General features: G+C 41.7%; 1 protein-coding gene across 2 annotated transcripts in view; it reads right to left on the bottom strand.

Moving 5' to 3' along the window:
* Positions 1-1,031: 1,031 nt before the first annotated feature.
* LOC126354547 (cuticle protein 16.5-like) overlaps positions 1,032-19,729 on the bottom strand; it is a 45,233-nt gene continuing 26,535 nt past the window's right edge. The window contains exons 1-2 of one of the 2 annotated variants that reach the window (XM_050004288.1): positions 7,323-7,376; positions 1,032-1,374 (exon numbers count right to left, since the gene is read on the bottom strand). In XM_050004288.1, the coding sequence (XP_049860245.1) occupies positions 1,123-1,374; positions 7,323-7,334 (264 nt within the window). In that variant the 5' untranslated portion in view covers positions 7,335-7,376 and the 3' untranslated portion in view covers positions 1,032-1,122. Of the gene's footprint in view, positions 1,375-7,322; positions 7,377-19,729 lie in introns of those variants that run through there. The other variant, XM_050004289.1, reaches the window with a different exon arrangement.

The following is a 19,729-nucleotide window of genomic DNA, read 5'->3' on the forward strand; positions in this document are numbered from 1 at the left end:
TGGAAATGATTAATTAGAAGGTCCAAATCGATCGCCTAAAAATAGTAATTAACAACTTAAATGTCATCACTATTGTGTGTATCGAAATAAATTACAACATTAGTGGAGTGTTGTTTTTCATGGACAATTTTTCCAAAAATTTTCAAGCTCTTTTCACAGTTGCTCACAACAACTAACATCATTTCTGATTCTTGAGTTTGATAATCAAAATATCTACGGGTGTACTGCTGGTCTACAGTGTCCAACGGGCACAATATTTCGGCGATCATACATGTCGCCATCATCAGGTGAACTGACGGACTCAGCTCAGGAGCTCAGTCCGTCAGTTCACCTGATGATGGCGACTTTTATGAAGTTTGTCAAGGAGACCCAATTGCAATCAGAAAAAAGTTGCATATCGAAAAATATATTAGAAGTAAAATGACTAGCACTGTCTAACAAGCAGCCTTCTGGTTGTAAAGAAAGAAGTGAGATTTTCAGCCACCAAGGTATTTGACACCTATTGATGGAAAGTGTCTGATAGGTAATAAAAACGAAAAATAAACCGGGACTTGACTCATGCCACATGGTCAACTATTTCTATTCTATAGAAACAGCCCTATATATATATATATATATATATATATATATATATATATATATATATATATATATATATATGTGTGTGTGTGTGTGTGTGTGTATGGGTGTGATTTAGTGCCAATCACTGTATGTAAATAAAGTTTTCTTCAGTCACGTAAATGGTCAGCATACTGCCATAATTTGTACAATGTAAAACTACTGATTACTTAGAGAACATAAAGAAAAAACGCAGTTATGATCGGTAGGCCATGCAAATGGCCTGTCCAAGAAGTCGATTGCAGTTATGACAGCATTTTTGTGAGACAAGGCGAGAAAAACGCAAAAAAAAGTTCTGTTTATAAAGCGGTCACCTTGTTGTCTTTTGGCAGTAAACACATGTATGCACTCCCAGTTTTCCTGTATTTGTGACTTTAGAAGAGAAAAAAGGATAAAAAAGAAAAAGACACGCATTTCAGCTGAGAAACTGAATTTATTTACGTCCTGCAAGCTTGATATTATCTACATTGCAGATAAATAAAACAGGTGGTCATGGTTGTCTTCTCAGAAGTAGTGCGTCTTGACAACAGCAGGAGCTGCGGCATAGGCTACAGGGGCGTGGTAGGCGGGGGCGGCGTAGGCTACAGCGGGGGCGGCGTAGGCCACAGCGGGGGCGGCGACAGCGGCCTTGACGACAGCAGGGGCGGCGTAGGCCACTGGGGCGGCGGCCACAGCGGGGGCGGTGTAAGCGACAGCAGGTGCACCCAGGAAGCCGGGGGCGGCGGCGGCGACGGCCAGCACGGCGGCGAGGACAACCTGTGGGCACAGCAGGGAGTAGTGAGGTGATAAGACATTCTGACTTTACTTGCCCTCTAACTTAAATATCAAGTTTACCTGGGTCTTCTATTAGGGTCATTTGGCTGCTATTTGGTTAAATCACAAAGAAGAGATTATTGTGAAAGGCTTACACTGAAAAAGAGGAATATGTATTGGTGGAAAGAGTATAGAATGCACTAGATTTGCTGATGACATGGTATTAGTGGCAGAAAGTGAACGAACTGCGAACAAATTGATAATAGCTCTGAATGAAGCTTGTGTGGAATAAGATTCAATAAAGCAAAAAGAAAGAGTATGGTGATCGCCTTAGTAAGATCTTGGTACGATAACTGAAAACGTGACATGCCATGAAGAGGTGAAAACGTGCACTGCAGTAGTGAAGGAGACATTCAATAGGAAGAGGAGGTACTATAGCAAACTAGGTCTAAGGTCTAAGGTAAAGGCTTGGCAAGTCTTTAATTGGAGTGTGGCATTCTATAGGGCAGAAGCATGGACACAGAGATGAGAGTATGAAGGAGAGCTAGAAGCATTTAAGATGTGGGTGTGGAGGAGAATGGAAATGATAAGCTGGAGGGAAAGTGTGAGTAACGAAAAAGTGCTGGAAAGGGTTAGTGAGAGAAGACTACTGCATGTTATAAAAGGTAGGTAGAAAAGCTGGAAGGGACATTCGTTGAGACGGAAATACTTGCTAACAGACGCTTTGAAAGTTCCACTTTGTGGGTGAAGAAACAAGATGATAGACGACATCAAGGGAAGCGGAATTTATGCAAGAGGTTTGCAGAGGACAGGAGAGCATGGAGAGTTACCATGTGGAAACCTGCCTGTGGTCAGAACACTGATGATGATAATGATGAAAGAAATATAATCACAGAAATATACACGCTATCCATCACTTATCACATGGCCATTGGTACCAGCCCTCATTGTACATACCTACCTGCCTTAAATTTCTCTTCATTGTTGTACTTGTCATGAACAGACATAAACTATGCTTTTCCTGCGCTATTTTGTAAATCAATTTATAAATCAGTCATTCCATACTTGATGAAACTTACACTTTCGCTGTAATGAATGTAATGTAGACCGCCTAGTTAGATATAAGAGATGGATTCAAGGCCCTAGTCTTCCAAGATTAAATAAATAAAATGAAGTGAGGATCCTGTGTTAGTACGATATTATTATGTTTGGGGAATAAATACAAAGACGTCGAGTGTCCAGAAACATTCATCCGCAATTATGTTGATCTTTTGTGGGCTAAACTATTCATTATTAAAATAGTGTGTTATTAAATATTTGTCTTCTTGTGTATTTAACATAGCGTTCTTCAGCAACGATTACGTCGGGTAATACATTCGATGAAAATGTTTATACTAATAACTGCTCACTTATGCAAGCCTACATCTACACGACTATTCTCCAATTCGGACTCAACTATTTAGGAGCGGGTTAATAGAAACACTTTCAGACTATTTTTCTACCGTTCCACTCTCAGATAATACGCACAATTAAATCTTACCGAGCGATTTCTGATTTCTCTTATTCTATTCCACAGCCATTGTACTGCACGTAAGTGGGAGTCAACAGTTCTTTGCCATTGGGACGAGAAACCTGGTGGTTGAAATTTCGTGGAAAGATCTCGCCATATTAAAAACTGCTCTTTTAATTGATTGCCACACCATATCACTTTTCGTATCCCTGACACTATCTCCCCCGTTACGCGATAATGCTGAACGAGCAGTCCTTCTTTGAGCCTTTTCGATGTTTTCCATCTATCCTATCAGGTAAAGGTTCCCTTATTGCTCAGCAGAATTTCAGAAGAGGACGGGCAATCGTAGTGTAGGCCACGTCTTTAGATTTATCGCATATTGTAGATGTTCTGCTAATAAACCGGTTTCTTTTGTACAAAGTCAGAATTTACTGCTGTTAAGAGGAGAAGATTCAAGAAAAACTGATTATCACCATCCTCACGAACATTGTTAACGATTAAAATGTTCCTGGCTGATTTATTTCTCACAGATACAATCGGTATTCCCACCACATCAATTTTTGTCGTTTGTTCCTTGTAGTTCAGCTGTTTTTAAGGGATTCTCAGTCAGGTTAAATAACTTCAGATATTTTCTGTTGCAGTCATTACTGTAAAATATATGCCATTGTTGTTCTGAGGATGTTCATGTCTATAGTCTCCATTCATGAAGTTTTTCGTTTTGTTAGATTCTAGTATTCACAATGACAAACCGTCGACTGATCAGAAAAGATTTCTCAGAATCCAACAATTTTCATCTGCTCTTAACAGTGGCACTACGGTACTGATAAATCTGGAGTATTCCACAGAAATTACGATCAAAGGAGCGTGCAACTGATAAACCGAGACAAGACTTTGCCAATCTATTCCACTGCGTAGATGTTGGTACGTTACTTAGACCGAACTACCTAACTTCCTTTGAATGCCGCAAGTTTAGTATTTACCTTGAAGATATTCTGCTGCTATTTTCTGCAACCAGAACTTAATTTTGGAATAACTTGTATTCTGATATGTCATTTCTAAGCAAATTTCACTGTTACTCGTATTGATAATACGCTTGGGACTTTCTGCTACAAGATCTATATAATGTACGATTCCCGGTAAACGAAAGCGTGCAACAGATGCCATTTAAAGAACAGAACTGTATGTCTATTTGCTAAAGGAAATGGATCGTCTTACCTTATGGACTGCTGTAGTTTTTTTTTATTTTTGTAATTTCAATCATCAAAATTAACAGCCTTTTGATAATGCGTTGAAATATGCACAGTAGCAAATGTTTGCATATTTGTTTATATTCCCTGCACGGTGAAACGGAGGCAAGTATGAAAAACAACAGTCACAGCTTACCGACACAAAGTGGTTATGGCGATCGTGCATAACGCTAAAGTAATTCGGGATTAGTTTGGCTAAATGGAGCTGCGATGCGACGAGGCGGCAATTACATATCAATACGTGTTGCGTAAAGGCGATCGGCAGCCGCGGCATTTCCAGATATAGCCGCGGAGACGACGACCATGCAGTTGACAACGCGCTTGCACGTAACGCCGCTGCGGTTGCACTGCTTGCTGCTTCACTGCAGCGCCGAAGTAAATTTGTCCTCGGAATATCCCACTGCAGCTGGACAACGGACACCTCACGTAACGGCGGTGCAGTGGCCCTAATACAGACACGTTCCGTAACCCCAGGAGGAGAGGCGCACCGGCTGCAGTGCTGTGGAATGCACTCGTCTGCGCCAGCTATTGATAGCTAAAATTGCATGGTTCCAGAGAGGTCGTCTGCAGGTAATTCTGCCCGAACAGTGGTGTCTATTATATTCGAGTGGCAAATTTTTGTTAGCTTTTGTTAGCTCTGTTATCGGCAGTACTCGTACCAGAGTGTGGTGCAATTTCTGACGGAAGTAATTTTTCGTACAAATTGAGATAGAAAGAAGAAAACTGCCTCCCTAGGAGATGCAAAAGTGAGATTTTCGCAAGTGAGTTTGACACGGGGTCTAAGTAAACAAGCATTCTCCAAATATCGTGCTCATAGATGAGCTTTTTTAGTCTAAAGGGGCGACATTACGGTTTTCTTTCTACTTGTCACATTTGAAGGTCAGTGAGCGCCCTTGAATTTCTTGAAGCAATCTGACGAAAGTCTAAGAAAGAAACTCGAAACAATCGGTTTTTAAGGTTAAAATATTTTCAACCTCTGTAAGCATAAAATGTTCGTAAATTGTGCGTAGTTAACTTGTAGAGTAGCAGTTTTGTGATCGTCAAGTTACTGGTTCGATTCTCGTTTGTAACAAGATGTCTTACTTTTATTTGAATTCCGTATTTATTAAAAATATATATGTTAAATAATAAATAATCAATCATTATTGTTTAAGAAAATAGTAATACTTGAAAATAAATACACATTTAATACACGCGAAATGCTTTATGGTTAAATAATACTGTCCAAATAACATAACAATACTGTCCAAATTCAAGAAAAATTATTTTCTTTCCTCTTTAACTTCTTTCATTTTTTCACCAAAATTTAATTCTTTTTGAATACCGGCATTTTCATGCGACCTCTAATGAAAAATGAAGCGGTGTGACTGTTATTAAAAAATCGTGATCCCAAATTCGTTAACTAACGTTCCTCTTTGCTAATAACTATGGGATATTAATAAAAGAAAAAATGTGGCTCTTAATGAAATTCAGACCGATCAGAAATTAGCTACTCTTCAAAGACTTTTTTTAAAATTGTTTTATGGTTTACTGCAATGATTAATCGGCTACCAAATTCTCGAAAAAGATTCGTGTCTCTCATGGAAAACAGTATTATTGGAGCTAATGCAGTACCCAGTGTTAAATTTTTCTAATGTTCCGTAGCACTGCATTAACCAGTTTATCTTACGACACCCTCACATTGTAGTCATTTGATTTGGCAAGTAAAATGCTTTTAGGTATTAAGTCACGTTTTATTCTAAGAAACTGTTAAATAACATTACATAGTTCGACATACTTATATCAGCATTCTTCTTACAAATTTATCTAACTGTATAAAAGCTGGTACATCTATGTTACAAAAATATAGACTAAGTGAAATTAGTAACGGAGACTTCAGCACGCAAAACGAAGAAATCATTTGTTTTAATTGTTCTGGAAGATTATTAGTTGCATTCGACAAATTTACATCAGTACCTCTGTACAATAATTTCGTTGTTTTCTGACTTATCTATGTTCTGAATTGTCAGTTCGCCTGCGGTCTTCGTGATGGTAGTACGACTTCTGGCTACAGAATTTTAACTTTGTAAATGTTCATCTTGCTCTACGAATTTGCTGATTTGGTTATACTGCTCACGAAGCAGGAACTTTATTCACCTCCGCCGACAATGCTCTGGAAACTGTAAGGAACTTCGTACATTCGGAGCAACTAGAAGACGTGGATTCTTGGTAGTTATCACTGGGATGCATGACGTGCATCGGGAGCGTCGCCTCGTCGTAGGTGTCAGACGTTTAGATTAAAAGTATTTTTACCTCCTAGCGGAAGAATTTTCTAGGAACTGGTCTCCCAGACTAGTTCAAGTCCTAAAATTAACTAATGCCCATGTCTGAAACCACTAGTCAACATTCTCACGCAGGCTACACAAGATACACGTTCTATCATAAGCTGCAGTGAGGAAACTGGTTAAAGAATCTAACCTTTAGTGTACCACGTAAAAATGGTCGTATAGCATCGTCGACCGGGTTAACCCCCCGCCCCACCCAACGTGGATGTTCGGTCGCTTAGCCAAATTCCTCTGTCTGATGGCAAATCGGTGACTTGCGTGTCGGTGATGACGAGATGGAATAATAATAATAACATAAACACCCTGTCAGCGAGCTAATAAAATCTCCGACATGGCCGGGAATCGAATCCGTGACCCCGCGATCTAAAGGCAGGAACGATAATCACTAGACACCGGGCTGGATCATTCTTCCTAAGGGCTATAAGGAAGAATTCTTGGCAAATACAGTGTTATCTGCAAAGTCAGATGACAATTCCGATTGAGAGACATTGTCAGAGAGGAGAAGACATATTTCAAGAATAAATCCAATCCACGCCCAGGACTTAGTTGGGATAGTCTTCAACTCAACCGTAGCTGTGGCTAATATATAAACATTTATGTTGCCAGAACAACCCCTAGAAAGTGCAATACGAGATCATAAAATTCTGACTCATTTGCTTCGAAATTTTTTGCCGTATTATCGTAGACAACAATTTCATGACTGAAAGTTTAGTCGCTACTTATTACTAAACGTGAGTGATGGAGATGTAGGAGGCGCAAAGTAGTACTATGTGTAGAGTACTTAACTACGTGACGGAAACGGGTCAAGAGTTGTGTGACGACCTCCATACGAACACGGAGGGTGAGCCCCGGTGGTGCTGGGAGACTTACCAGCTTGTACATGGTGAGTGTTGGGTTGGTAGTCGGCTTCTGGCTAACTGTGCCCACAGCTGGAGTGCGGCGGTTTTTATAGGCCCCTCCCCCCTCCTCTGGGCGACCGGGTCCTGCCACGCCCTGGCAACGAGACACCCGCTCCGCCACGCACCTCTTGCTAATGCGTCACGGTCAGCGCCCACGCCACCCGCACGCCCTCTAGATAACTCTGTTTTCGGGACCGAGGCACGTGTCTACAATAACCGTCGTCGATTTCCTGCGTTTCACACTTGGCACGAAAGTCTACACTCTGGATTTCACCTTTCACTTGAAATCAAGCTCAAAATGTAGTCGTAACGTTGATTCTCAGTAGCACATTGCAGTTACGTCTTAACAGTGTAGCACTGTTCAACCCGTCAGAGAATCTTCGTTGAATTGTCATCTATATTTCTCCTTTTGTCAGAATTATCTCTAGTTATGAAACCGACACTGCAAAATGCAAAGTCGAAATTTGGTTTTTCATACCTTTCGCATCAATCTTTTAAATTTCTGAGTGACTCTTTGATCACAATTCCAGCCGTGTTAATTAATCCTAGGTATATAAGCAACGGCCATGCAGTAACTTCAATGGCACCTTGAACTAACTATTGTAAAGAACAAATGTGTACTCGACCAGTCAGCTGTGAGCAGGCAGTGTTAAGTAGTGTACGTACAACGGTACCGAGTCAACACTACTGTGTTACAAATGGTGATGGAGCAACGAACTGAACATCCATAAATCAAATGTTCGAGACATTCTCCTGAATGTTCTGAAGAAGAACAAAGTTTGTCAAGTAAAAAGCAACGATGCGTGAACGCCTGCCGCAATTTGATTAAAAGGAAATACGCGTAAAATTCTCTTGACGAACAACACATCACTCGTGATGAGACTTGCGTTTCAGTACGAACTTATCACAAAACGACAGTGCAGAATAGGTCTCTGGTGGTTCGCCAAAACCGAAGAGGGCCGAATGTGACTCGCGAGTTGAACAATATACCAAAAAAAGGAAGACTTTTCTGACAGTTTCACATCCTTGTATGAACGTTCTGTGAGTTATACTCATCTGCCAAAGATTACGTATAACACCTGAAGAATTGAAACAACCATCTTGACGAACTAACTGACAATGTAATGAAATGTCAAAGCATTTTAACTGCCAAATGCAAAGACACGTTGCAAGAGACGCGATAATATAAAAAACTACAATCTTTGTTTCCACACTTAGTGGGTGATTCTAAGCAAATAAATGTTCCTTTCCTTTCACTCCAAGCATTAAATTTACGCCAGCGCACATCATTCCAGCTGTCACTTCACGGAGTATGTATTGGTTTGCGCACGACGTTGTTTAACATCCAATGCGGAGTAGTGATAATTAAAAGTTACAGATGCAAACAACGTCATATCTGTACGTTCTTTTATGTTCAACTGCCTAAGTACCTGGCATTTCGGATATGATTTATCTAGATCTTCTATTAGTCCATTTCCTTCTTGCTCCTCTCTCTGTACACCTACCCCATACCGATTTCTGTCCATCTCCTCCTGCATCCCTATGTGTCCATCTCCTCCTACCCCTCCCTGTCCATCTCCTACTTTTCCCTTACTTTGCCCATCTCCTCCCCTCCCCCTCTCTCTTCCAATATCCTCCCCCCTATCTTTCATCTCCTCTTCCTCCTCTCTGCCTGTCCGTGGTTCTTGCTCTCCAGTATTTCTTTCCAGATTGTAACTAATATGTGTACCAAATTTGACTGAAATCGTTCCATGAGTTTATGATGTGCTTCTTATCCGTGGTTTTGTCCACGTAAGCACTTGTTATATACATTTCACATATATCTAACATATTTCAGACGCACTTCTACACATATTCCAGCAGAATCTCTAATGAATGACACCCCGCACTTTCATTTTCATGCAGCTCGATGTTAATGACACAGTACCTTCTGAACTTTGTGTCACATAGTGATGATTTTGCAGGTGCATCTAGCAGTAGATGTGCCTACTGTCTGCAAAATGTGTTGTGAATATAATTAGCAGTAAAGAAGTAATAAATAGAAACGCCATGCTTCACGCTGCAGCGGAAATGTACGTTTTTCACTTCATCAGTTTGTCGAGGATAACAGCGAGGTAAAATTTCGCAAAAGTTTTAAATTGTGTGTAAAGTTTGTTGCAAATCAGTCAGTGTCCTTATTCTCGAATGTTGAATGAATAAATTATGAGTATTCGTGCATCATAGACTGCACTGCTTTTTCATCCCCACGCTCATCTCTTTAATAGTTTGGTGGTACATACCCCATACCGATTCTTTCCAGAGAGCGCGTTACATGCGTATCAAATTTGGTTGAAATCGGTGAAGTGCTTTAGTAGGAGATGTGGAACATACATTCTTATTTGCATACATACATACATACGTTTTTATAATGTGTGTGGATAAGTAGTTTTTGAACTTAACCTCACAATGAAAAATTATTACTCCTTGCGCAGAGAGTTTTTATTTCAGTCTCTTGTGTGTCATGATCGAGAGCAATGAGCTTCATTTTTTATTGTGTTTCCTTCCTTTGGTTTCTTGGCTACATAATTTTGATCATGAGAGATGGAACTATAGAACAGAATCTGCAGAAGAATTTCCAGCATCGGTATCGGCTAGAGCTGTACTCGACGTTCATTTAAAGCGGTCCACGAAAAGATTTGTCACCGTTTGAATCCAGTAGTTGCGAAAACAATCTGAGCTTTAGCTACGTCATTTTTGGTTCATGTAGTCAACGGATGGAAACGTACTAGGTGCACTGTATTCGGTCCATGGAGTAATGTTCAACTGGACAATGATCGGAAAATGAGTTGGATGCAGATACGTTACTAGTATTCTAAATGGTTCAAATGGCTCTAAGCACTATGGCACTTAACAGCTATGGTCATCAGTCCCCTAGAACTTAGAACTACTTAAACCTAACTAACCTAAGGACATAACACAACACCCAGTCATCACGAGGCAGAGAAAATCCCTGACCCCGCCGGGAATCGAACCCGGGAACCCGGGCGCGGGAAGCGAGAACGCTACCGCACGTCCACGATCTGCGGACCCCAGCATTCTCTTCAGCTGATTTGAGAGCATGATAAAAGCATAAATATGGAAGAGCTGAGTACCACTCAGAACTTCACTTTTCTCACTTCTCACAATTCCACTGCGTTAATTACTCCACTGTCTTGTGCGCTCATTGCATTCCTTGGTCATTGAATTGAATAAAATGTGGTTCCTCATGTGGACATAAACCTTACGGCGAGAAAATATTAGTTTGGGAAGAAAATTACCTGAATAACTACAGACATAGAGTTGAAGTTGCAGGTTTTTGCGGAAAGTATGAAAATATGTAGCCACTCTATCATCAGTCTGAATAACTATCATCACTCTGAATAACTACAGACATAGAGCTGAAGTTGCAGGTTTCTGCGGAGAGTATGAAAATATGTAGCCACTCTATCATCAGCGCATCATACAGTGCTGTCAACGCCGTTCTTAAGTGACTGCTTTTCCGCCGCCGAGATCCACCCCGCATAAATTCTGGGACCCTTCCGGATATAGTATTCCAGTTTGTAGGGAAGTTCAACTACGCAATTTTGCTGACCTATTCTAGTCAACTAACATAAATATAAATACACTCCTGGAAATGGAAAAAAGAACACATTGACACCGGTGTGTCAGACCCACCATACTTGCTCCGGACACTGCGAGAGGGCTGTACAAGCAATGATCACACGCACGGCACAGCGGACACTCCAGGAACCGCGGTGTTGGCCGTCGAATGGCGCTAGCTGCGCAGCATTTGTGCACCGCCGCCGTCAGTGTCAGCCAGTTTGCCGTGGCATACGGAGCTCCATCGCAGTCTTTAACACTGGTAGCATGCCGCGACAGCGTGGACGTGAACCGTATGTGCAGTTGACGGACTTTGAGCGAGGGCGTATAGTGGGCATGCGGGAGGCCGGGTGGACGTACCGCCGAATTGCTCAACACGTGGGGCGTGAGGTCTCCACAGTACATCGATGTTGTCGCCAGTGGTCGGCGGAAGTTACACGTGCCCGTCGACCTGGGACCGGACCGCAGCGACGCACGGATGCACGCCAAGACCGTAGGATCCTACGCAGTGCCGTAGGGGCCCGCACCGCCACTTCCCAGCAAATTAGGGACACTGTTGCTCCTGGGGTATCGGCGAGGACCATTCGCAACCGTCTCCATGAAGCTGGGCTACGGTCCCGCACACCGTTAGGCCGTCTTCCGCTCACGCCCCAACGTCGTGCAGCCTGCCTCCAGTGGTGTCGCGACAGGTGCGAATGGAGGGACGAATGGAGACGTGTCGTCTTCAGCGATGAGAGTCGCTTCTGCCTAGGTGCCAATGATGGTCGTATGCGTGTTTGGCGCCGTGCAGGTGAGCGCCACAATCAGGACTGCATACGACCGAGGCACACAGTGCCAACACCCGGCATCATGGTGTGGGGAGCGATCTCCTACACTGGCCCTACACCTCTGGTGATCGTCGAGGGGATACTGAATAGTGCACGGTACATCCAAACCGTCATCGAACCCATCGTTCTACCATTCCTAGACCGGCAAGGGAACTTGCTGTTCCAACAGGACAATGCACGTCCGCATGTATCCCGTACCAGCCAACGTGCTCTAGGAGGTGTAAGTCAACTACCCTGGCCAGCAAGATCTCCGGATCTGTCCCCCATTGAGCATGTTTGGGACTGGATGAAGCGTCGTCTCACGCGGTCTGCACGTGCAGCGCGAACGCTGGTCCAACTGAGGCGCCAGGTAGAAATGGCGTGGCAAGCCGTTCCACAGGAATACATCCAGCATCTCTACGATCGTCTCCATGGGAGAATAGCAGCCTGCATTGCTGCGAAAGGTGGATATACACTGTACTAGTGTCGACATTGTGCATGCTCTGTTGCCTGTGTCTATGTGCCTGTGGTTCTGTCAGTGTGATCATGTGATGTATCTGACCCCAGGAATGTGTCAATAAAGTTTCCCCTTACTGGGGCAATGAATTCACGGTGTTCTTATTTCAATTTCCAGGAGTGTATTATGATAACTCGTCATAACGTTAGACCTTGTCGTTGTCTGCACTCATATCCAAATGCGCTACGAATAACAGTTTAGAAACATGCAGAGGAATCAAGGCATAGATTACGATTAAATTACGAGACGCATTCGATACAATTCTTGTGAAACATCAAAGCTATGTGCAGATCTGCTATTCGAATTCTGATAGATGCCTTTCGTAGGTAGCTCACACACAAGCGCTATCCGAGCCATTAATGTAGTTCGTCATCTAAGGGTGATTATCAAGATTTCCATCCGTGGAAGGTAAGATTTTAACTTGTATCTTACATCAGTAGGCTTACTGATAAACCACGTCCATATACTCTTCATTTCAGCATGTCAAGGTCCCTATAGAAGTACAATTATTATTGAAGACAGAAACACAGAGGAACTTGCAGTGTTAAGTATATGGAAAACGTCAATAAAAGCTAATATTTAGCAAAAAAGAAAAGTAAGAAGTTCGAAAGAAACGGCTTCTAATATACTGGAATGGGACTGATTTTCGTTTAGATTGGAGTGTACTGACGAGTTCCAGCTCCTCTACAAAGGAGACTGCTTTCAGATCTAATGCTCCATCACCTTTTTACTCCGTGAATAAAAGCATGTGGTTGTTCCATATGCATCGTTTACATGGAGATGAGATAAATTCCAACACTTGAGAAACAAAGAGATACTTTTGTTATTGTTATTGTGAGGAAGTGGCACACAATTTACTTTGAAGTAAGAGTACATTACATGCAATATTCTTATATAACTCTTTGTCTATGGGCCTTCTGTCCCTTAACTGGAACCGTTGGTTACAGATTTACCAAAACTACTTCACATACAGCTTTCTGTTTCCTTCTTCTGTGACGCCTGCCATCATGCTGATTTTCGACTTTGCTCTCGTTTCGCAAAAAGAAGACCAACTAAACGAAGGAGACAAGGTCCATACTTTCGCGGGACGCGCTTATGAAACCGAAGTACTCGATGCAAATTACAGGAAGTGGTAGACTGCGGTCCAGCAGATAGCAGATTGTTTTTGACGCTGTGTCGACACCTGGGCCATTAGAGCAATCGTGAAGGTTCCGTCGAGATGGAGGTCATTCTAGATGGATCGCATATAACGAGGCTGACCGCGGGAAAGGCTCATGACCTTAATTAACGAGTCCCACGAAGCAGTTTCATATGTGGGACGGAAGCGTAGAACGATAAATGGCAGCCAATAAAGAGCATCAGATGTATTACGATAAAAACTCACTGGTGTTACTACCTGTCCATAAATAAGATCCTTTTTATATGTAGGTTGTCCAGGCCGTTCGGAACTTAAGCATGTTGTGAGGAAACAGATCTCACGAGGTCTGTCGACGGTTGGTGCGTCCATGGGAGCTAGGTTCGTGTGTCATGCGCCGGCAGACTATTGTGAAAACGGAAAGAGTTGGCAAAGAGATTTTTTCTTTGATTCGCTATTCTGATATGTGGAGTTTTGAGTCCAGTCCAGTAACTCTGAACTTGTGTAGATCTTCTTCAGTATCTCCAAAGCACTCCAGGACGTCACTTACGTTTATTTAAAGTAGACCACCACTACTAATTACCTCAAAATTGAAAGTCGGTTACCCAGTGTCGAGGGATAAGTACGATACAGCAGTGTCTATGTTGGTCATAAGTGCGATGCAGTGTTCCTTCGGACATTAGTGCATTTTCGAAGGAACATAGCATCGTACTTATGACCAACACACGCACTGAAGTATCACAAATATGTTAATGTTATCTCACTCGAATTAAGTTGGGTGATGCTGAGGGAATTAGATTAGGAAATGAGACACTTAGGGTAGTAAAGGAGTTTTGTTGTTTGGGGAGCAAATAACTGATGATGGTCGAAGTAGAGAAGATATAAAATGTCGATTGGCAATGGCAAGGAAAGCGTTTCTGAAGAAGAGAAATTTGTTAACATCGAGTATAGATTTAAATTTCAGGAAGTCGTTTCTGAAAGTATTTGTATGGAGTGTAGCCATGTGTGGAAGTGAAACATGGACGACAAATAGTTTGCACAAGAAGAGAATAGAAGCGTTCGAAATGTGGTGCTACAGAAGAATGCTGAAGATTAGATGGGTAGATCACATAACTAATGAGGTGGTATTGAATAGAATTGGGGAGAAGAGGAGTTTGTGGCACAACTTGACAAGAAGAAGGGACTGGTTGGTAGGATATGTTTAGAGGCATCAAGGGATCACAAATTTAGCATTGGAGAGCAGCGTGGAGGGTAAAAATCGCAGAGGGAGACCAAGACATGAATACACTAAACAGATTCAAAAGGGTGTAAGCTGCAGTATGTACTCGGAGATGAAGAAGCTTGCACAGGATAGGGTAGCATGGAGAGCTGCATCAAACCAGTCTCAGGACTGAAGACCACAACAACAACAACAACAACAACAATTCAAGTTTTTAGAAGCCGTCATGACAACGACGCATCAGTCCGAAAACATACATTATGTTCATCTCTAATAGATCATTTCTCTCTTACAGAGAGAGCATTCGGATTTTTTCAGGGGGCATTGCAATCGAATGTAGTATTTTTTAAAGGTTTCCAGTTAATATGTGCTTTTTCGACATAAGTAAACTTAGGTGAAGTTCCTCCTTGTTGGACCTAGATGACCCAGTCTGGATCGACCGAGCGCCATGTCGTCCTCTAATATCAGCGCCACTGGATGCGGTAAGCGGGGACATATGGTCGTTCTAAGGTTTCTTCATTTTGTAATTCCGGTAATTCGGTCAAGTGTCTCCGCAGCTGGCCTCTCTAGAGTGATTGCACCCGGTACAAGCTCTCCCATACGGAAAAAAACCCTTGGAAGTACAGGGAGTCTGGCGCAGTAGCACTGACCTCTAAGGTATGGGGGCAACGTCAAAAAGAAATCATCACACAAAAAACTCCGGCTATAGATAAAACCAGAATACCAGAAATGCGTTCTGTCTGTAATTAGCATTTCCAGTAAAATCCAAGAATGTCACGCTAAACTGCCATACACTTCTCACTGAACTTCATATAAATGCGAGAACAACAAAAACTTAAGTTGTTAATTCTGACATTACGGGAAGTGAGGAATATTTTGAATAGTTTCTGTGAGCTGTCGAGTGTGGCAGACGTTGTGGAAACATAAACCAAGGAATATTTTCTTTGCTGGCGACTGAGAAAAATACGCTCTAAGACAGAAAAGGACAAACAAATGATTTCAGTTTCTGAAAGATTGGATAATTTCTTGAAGAGAATGAGCTTCCCAAACTGAGGAAATCAATAACGCCGTGGCACTTATGCAAGCATTTATTCGGCTTGGCGTTGATTGACAGAGTTGTTCGATGTCCTCCTGAGAGATAACGTGCCATATTCTGTCCACTTGGAGTATTAGATCGTTAAAATCCCTGGAGGACCGGGCGCATAATTCTCCAAATTTCCTCAGTTGGCGAGAAATCCGGAGAGTGTTTGGCAAGCACGAAGGCAAGCAGTAGAAACTCTTGCCGTGGGTAGATGGGCATTATATTGCTGAAGGAAACCTTACCATGAAGAGCAACAAAACGGGGCTTGGGCTTCCGATATCCGAGGGAAGAATGACTGCTAAAATTCGCCTAATCTTGTTTCTACAGTATCCACGGGGCGAAACGAATGGGGCTGTGGTGTACTCTCACATTTCTTATTTGATACTGGTTTTTGAGGCATTGAAACTAAGCTTTCGCAAGACAGATGACGTACATCTTCAAGCGTCTGTCAGTTAACGTTCTTTAGCATTTTCGTGGATCAAATAACCCGTGATCATTCGTACTACCATTCTTCGTTTACATTCATTTTCCCTCTTACTCCTGCCGGCCGCTGTGGTCTAGCGGTTCTAGGCACTCAGTCCGGAACCACGCGACTGCTACGGCCGCAGGTTAGAATCCTGCCTCGGGCATGGATGTGTGTGTGTTGTCCTTAGGTTAGTTAGGTTTAAGTAGTTCTAAGTTCTAGAGGACTGGCGACCACAGATGTTAAGTCCCATAGTGCTCAGAGCCATTTCTGTTTTGAACCTCTTACGACTATTTGGTACAGATCCTACACTGTTCTTCATTATTCTAAGACAGATTGCACAAGAGTTTTCTAACCAATTTCCTTTTAGACTGCTAATAATCAGAAGTGTTATCCTTCTTTACTTATCATTAAGCGTATTTATTACAACTAAGTATTTATACCAGATGACTGCTTCCATTTGTGATTCTCTGACATTGTCAGTGATGTACATAAAGTACAATTATTAATACTCATAATCACAGCGAGCGCTTAAGTACACGTGTAAAGAGTACTTTGTTGTGCAAGGGACAATCAGATCAGATGCACACATATTATGACGTACTAATAACGTCTCTGAAGACTTCCATCAGTCACGGAAAAAGTTAATCCTAGCATCAGGGCTATGCTACATGAGTCATTATTTGAAAGTGTCCCACATGCTCACATAGCTTTACCCGACTGTCACATCTTCCTCTCACGTCAACATCAAGTTGGCTGCGAACGTTTAATTTCTATAAGCGAATGAAAAGAGGGATGCAATGTTGACTACAAAGGCATCAAACAACGCTCTGATCTATTACATCCACTTCTACAAGAGATCTTGTACTGGCACTAAAAAGGACGTAGACCATACAAACACAAGTTACCATCAGAGTGAATCTAACAAAGCTAACCTATACTTACAGAAGTATAAAGTGTTACACCATGAAGTTCAAGTCTGGTGTTTACTATTTGTTTGTAGAAATGTTAATCACATGTTTCATTTGGAACTCATGACCATCCGCACTTTGTATTGACCAAATAAGCATGGTGTCCGATATAAAGCTGGCACGAAGAAAATCCCTACGCCCGTATATAGCTTCTGTTATTGAGGTGACTTGCCAAGATACAGTCAACTAACCAGCTCGGTAACACGGAGAAGTAGATGTGAACAGAAATTTAACACCACACTGATTAAGACACATTTAACAATACTTTATTAAAAGAACCTTACAAATTCTTAAATCCAGCATGATAATGAGGATGTGGCATAGTAAGGTGGTTAAAGTACGTGTAGTATGAACAGTGGTCTAGTGCTGATTCCAGTGAACGGCGACTAACTAAACTAGTATTAACATCGTTCTAATTCTGCTGGCAAACAAAGTATATACAGGGTTCGGATAGAAACATGTTAACACCGCGAAAAATGCATGCTTGGTCACAAATGCAGGTTCTAGCCAAGCCTGCAGGTCACGCTGTCTAATTTCATTGCTAACGGATCCTGTTCAATGTCCACAAAAATTTGTAAGTGTCAGTCGTGATAAAAACAGTGTTCTGTGTAGTTGTCACTGAGTTATGTCGGAATCAGTTTTATTTGACCGTGAGAAAATTGTTGGTGCTCGCATGGTTGGTGCTTTAGCGACCAAAGGAGCTAAATTACAACACTTATAAACATGATCTGCCACGTTACAACGGCGACAACACTGTGTATTGACTGACAGTGACAGAAGAGGACTGTGACGAAAAATAAGGGGACAGCTGCGAAAGTCATTGCACAATTGAATGTCGACCTCGTGAATCCTGTCAGCACTAAAACAACACGAAGGGAGCTCCATAAGAAAGAAATTTCTGGACGAGCTGGAATTCCAGAATCACTCATCTGTAACCAAACGTGGTGCCGAAGGCATAAAACTTCGACTACGAAGCAATGAAACAGGGTCATGTGGTCGGATGATTCTTGTTTCACAGTGTTTCCAACTTCTGGCCGAGTCTGAGCCTAAAGATTGAAATATGACGGGAGTGTTGTGATGATTTGGCAGCCATATCGTGGTATTCCATGGGCCACATGGGTGCTCTTCAAGGTCGCATTGCTGCCAAGGGTTATGTGACCACTTTGACTGGTTAGGTCCATCGCGTGGTTCAAAGTTTGTCCCCCAATGGTGATGCTCTACTCCAAGACGACATGGCCCATGTTCACACAGATCACATTATTCAGGATTGCTATTGTGGGCACGAGGATGAACAGACGCACGATCACGACAGTCACCAGATGGCAGTATTACTCAGCGTTTGCTGTCTACTTTGTAGAGCGGGCTGTGCGTTCTCCCAGTTTGTTGACACAGTCACTGTAGAACTTTTTCTTCACTGATGGAGGCACAACTTCGTCTAAGCTTGCATCACTTCATCACTGTCAAAGTCTAATCCTCGTAGATCTTCCTTAAGCCCTGGAAACAGATGAAAATCTAATGGGTCCAAGTCACTACAGTGATTAGATTAGATTAGGTTTTCGTTCCATAGATCCGTGCTGATGAGATCCTCGTGGATGTGGAACATGTCAATATATATATATATATATATATATATATATATATATATATATATATATATATATATATATATATATATATATAAGCTGAAATAACAATACTAATACTATGAATATATACAATACATCATTTGTTTCTATTAAAAAATTCGTCAGTGTAGTAGAAGCAGTTGGCCACTAGTATGTCTTCCAGGCCCCTTTTCATCTGTTCTTTATTGGTAACTAAATTTTTTAAGTTTCCTGGCAAATTATTGAACATGAGTGTTCCTGAGTAGTGGACCCATTTTTGTACTAAAGTAAGTGCTGTTAAGTCCTTGTGCAGATCATTTTTGTTCCTGGTATTGAATGTATGAACTGACCCATTTGTTGGAAAAACAGATATATTATTCACGACAAATTTCATTAAGGAGTAAATATACTGAGAGGCAGTAGTTAGTATACCCAGTTCTTTGAAGAGGTTTCTACAGGACATCCGTGAATTTACTCCACAAATAATACGTATTACACGCTTTTGGACTCTGAAAACTTTTGTTTGACTTGAAGAGTTATCCCAAAATATTATACATATGACATTATGGAATGAAAGTAGGCAAACTATGCAACCTTTTTCATTTTTATGTCGCCTATTTCAACTAACACTCGAATTGCAAATACAGATTTGTTACGGCGTTTCTGCGTTCTGTGGTGTGCTCCTACCAACTGAATTTATAATCAAGTTGTAATCCCAGGAATTTAAGACTGTCAACCTATTCTATATGATCTTCTTCATACTTAATGCATATGCTGGATGGAAACCGCTTACAAGTTCTGAATTGCATGTAGCGAGTCTTTTCGAAGTTTAATGAGTTGGCTTTAAACCATTTATTAATATCGATAAAAATATCATTAGCAGATCTTTCTAGAACTACACTCGACATACTATTTATTGCAATACTTGTGTCATCTGCAAACAAAACGAACTCTGATTCTGGCA

This window comes from Schistocerca gregaria, chromosome 3, assembly GCF_023897955.1.
Source record: "Schistocerca gregaria isolate iqSchGreg1 chromosome 3, iqSchGreg1.2, whole genome shotgun sequence".
In the NCBI taxonomy this organism is placed as follows: domain Eukaryota; kingdom Metazoa; phylum Arthropoda; class Insecta; order Orthoptera; family Acrididae; genus Schistocerca; species Schistocerca gregaria.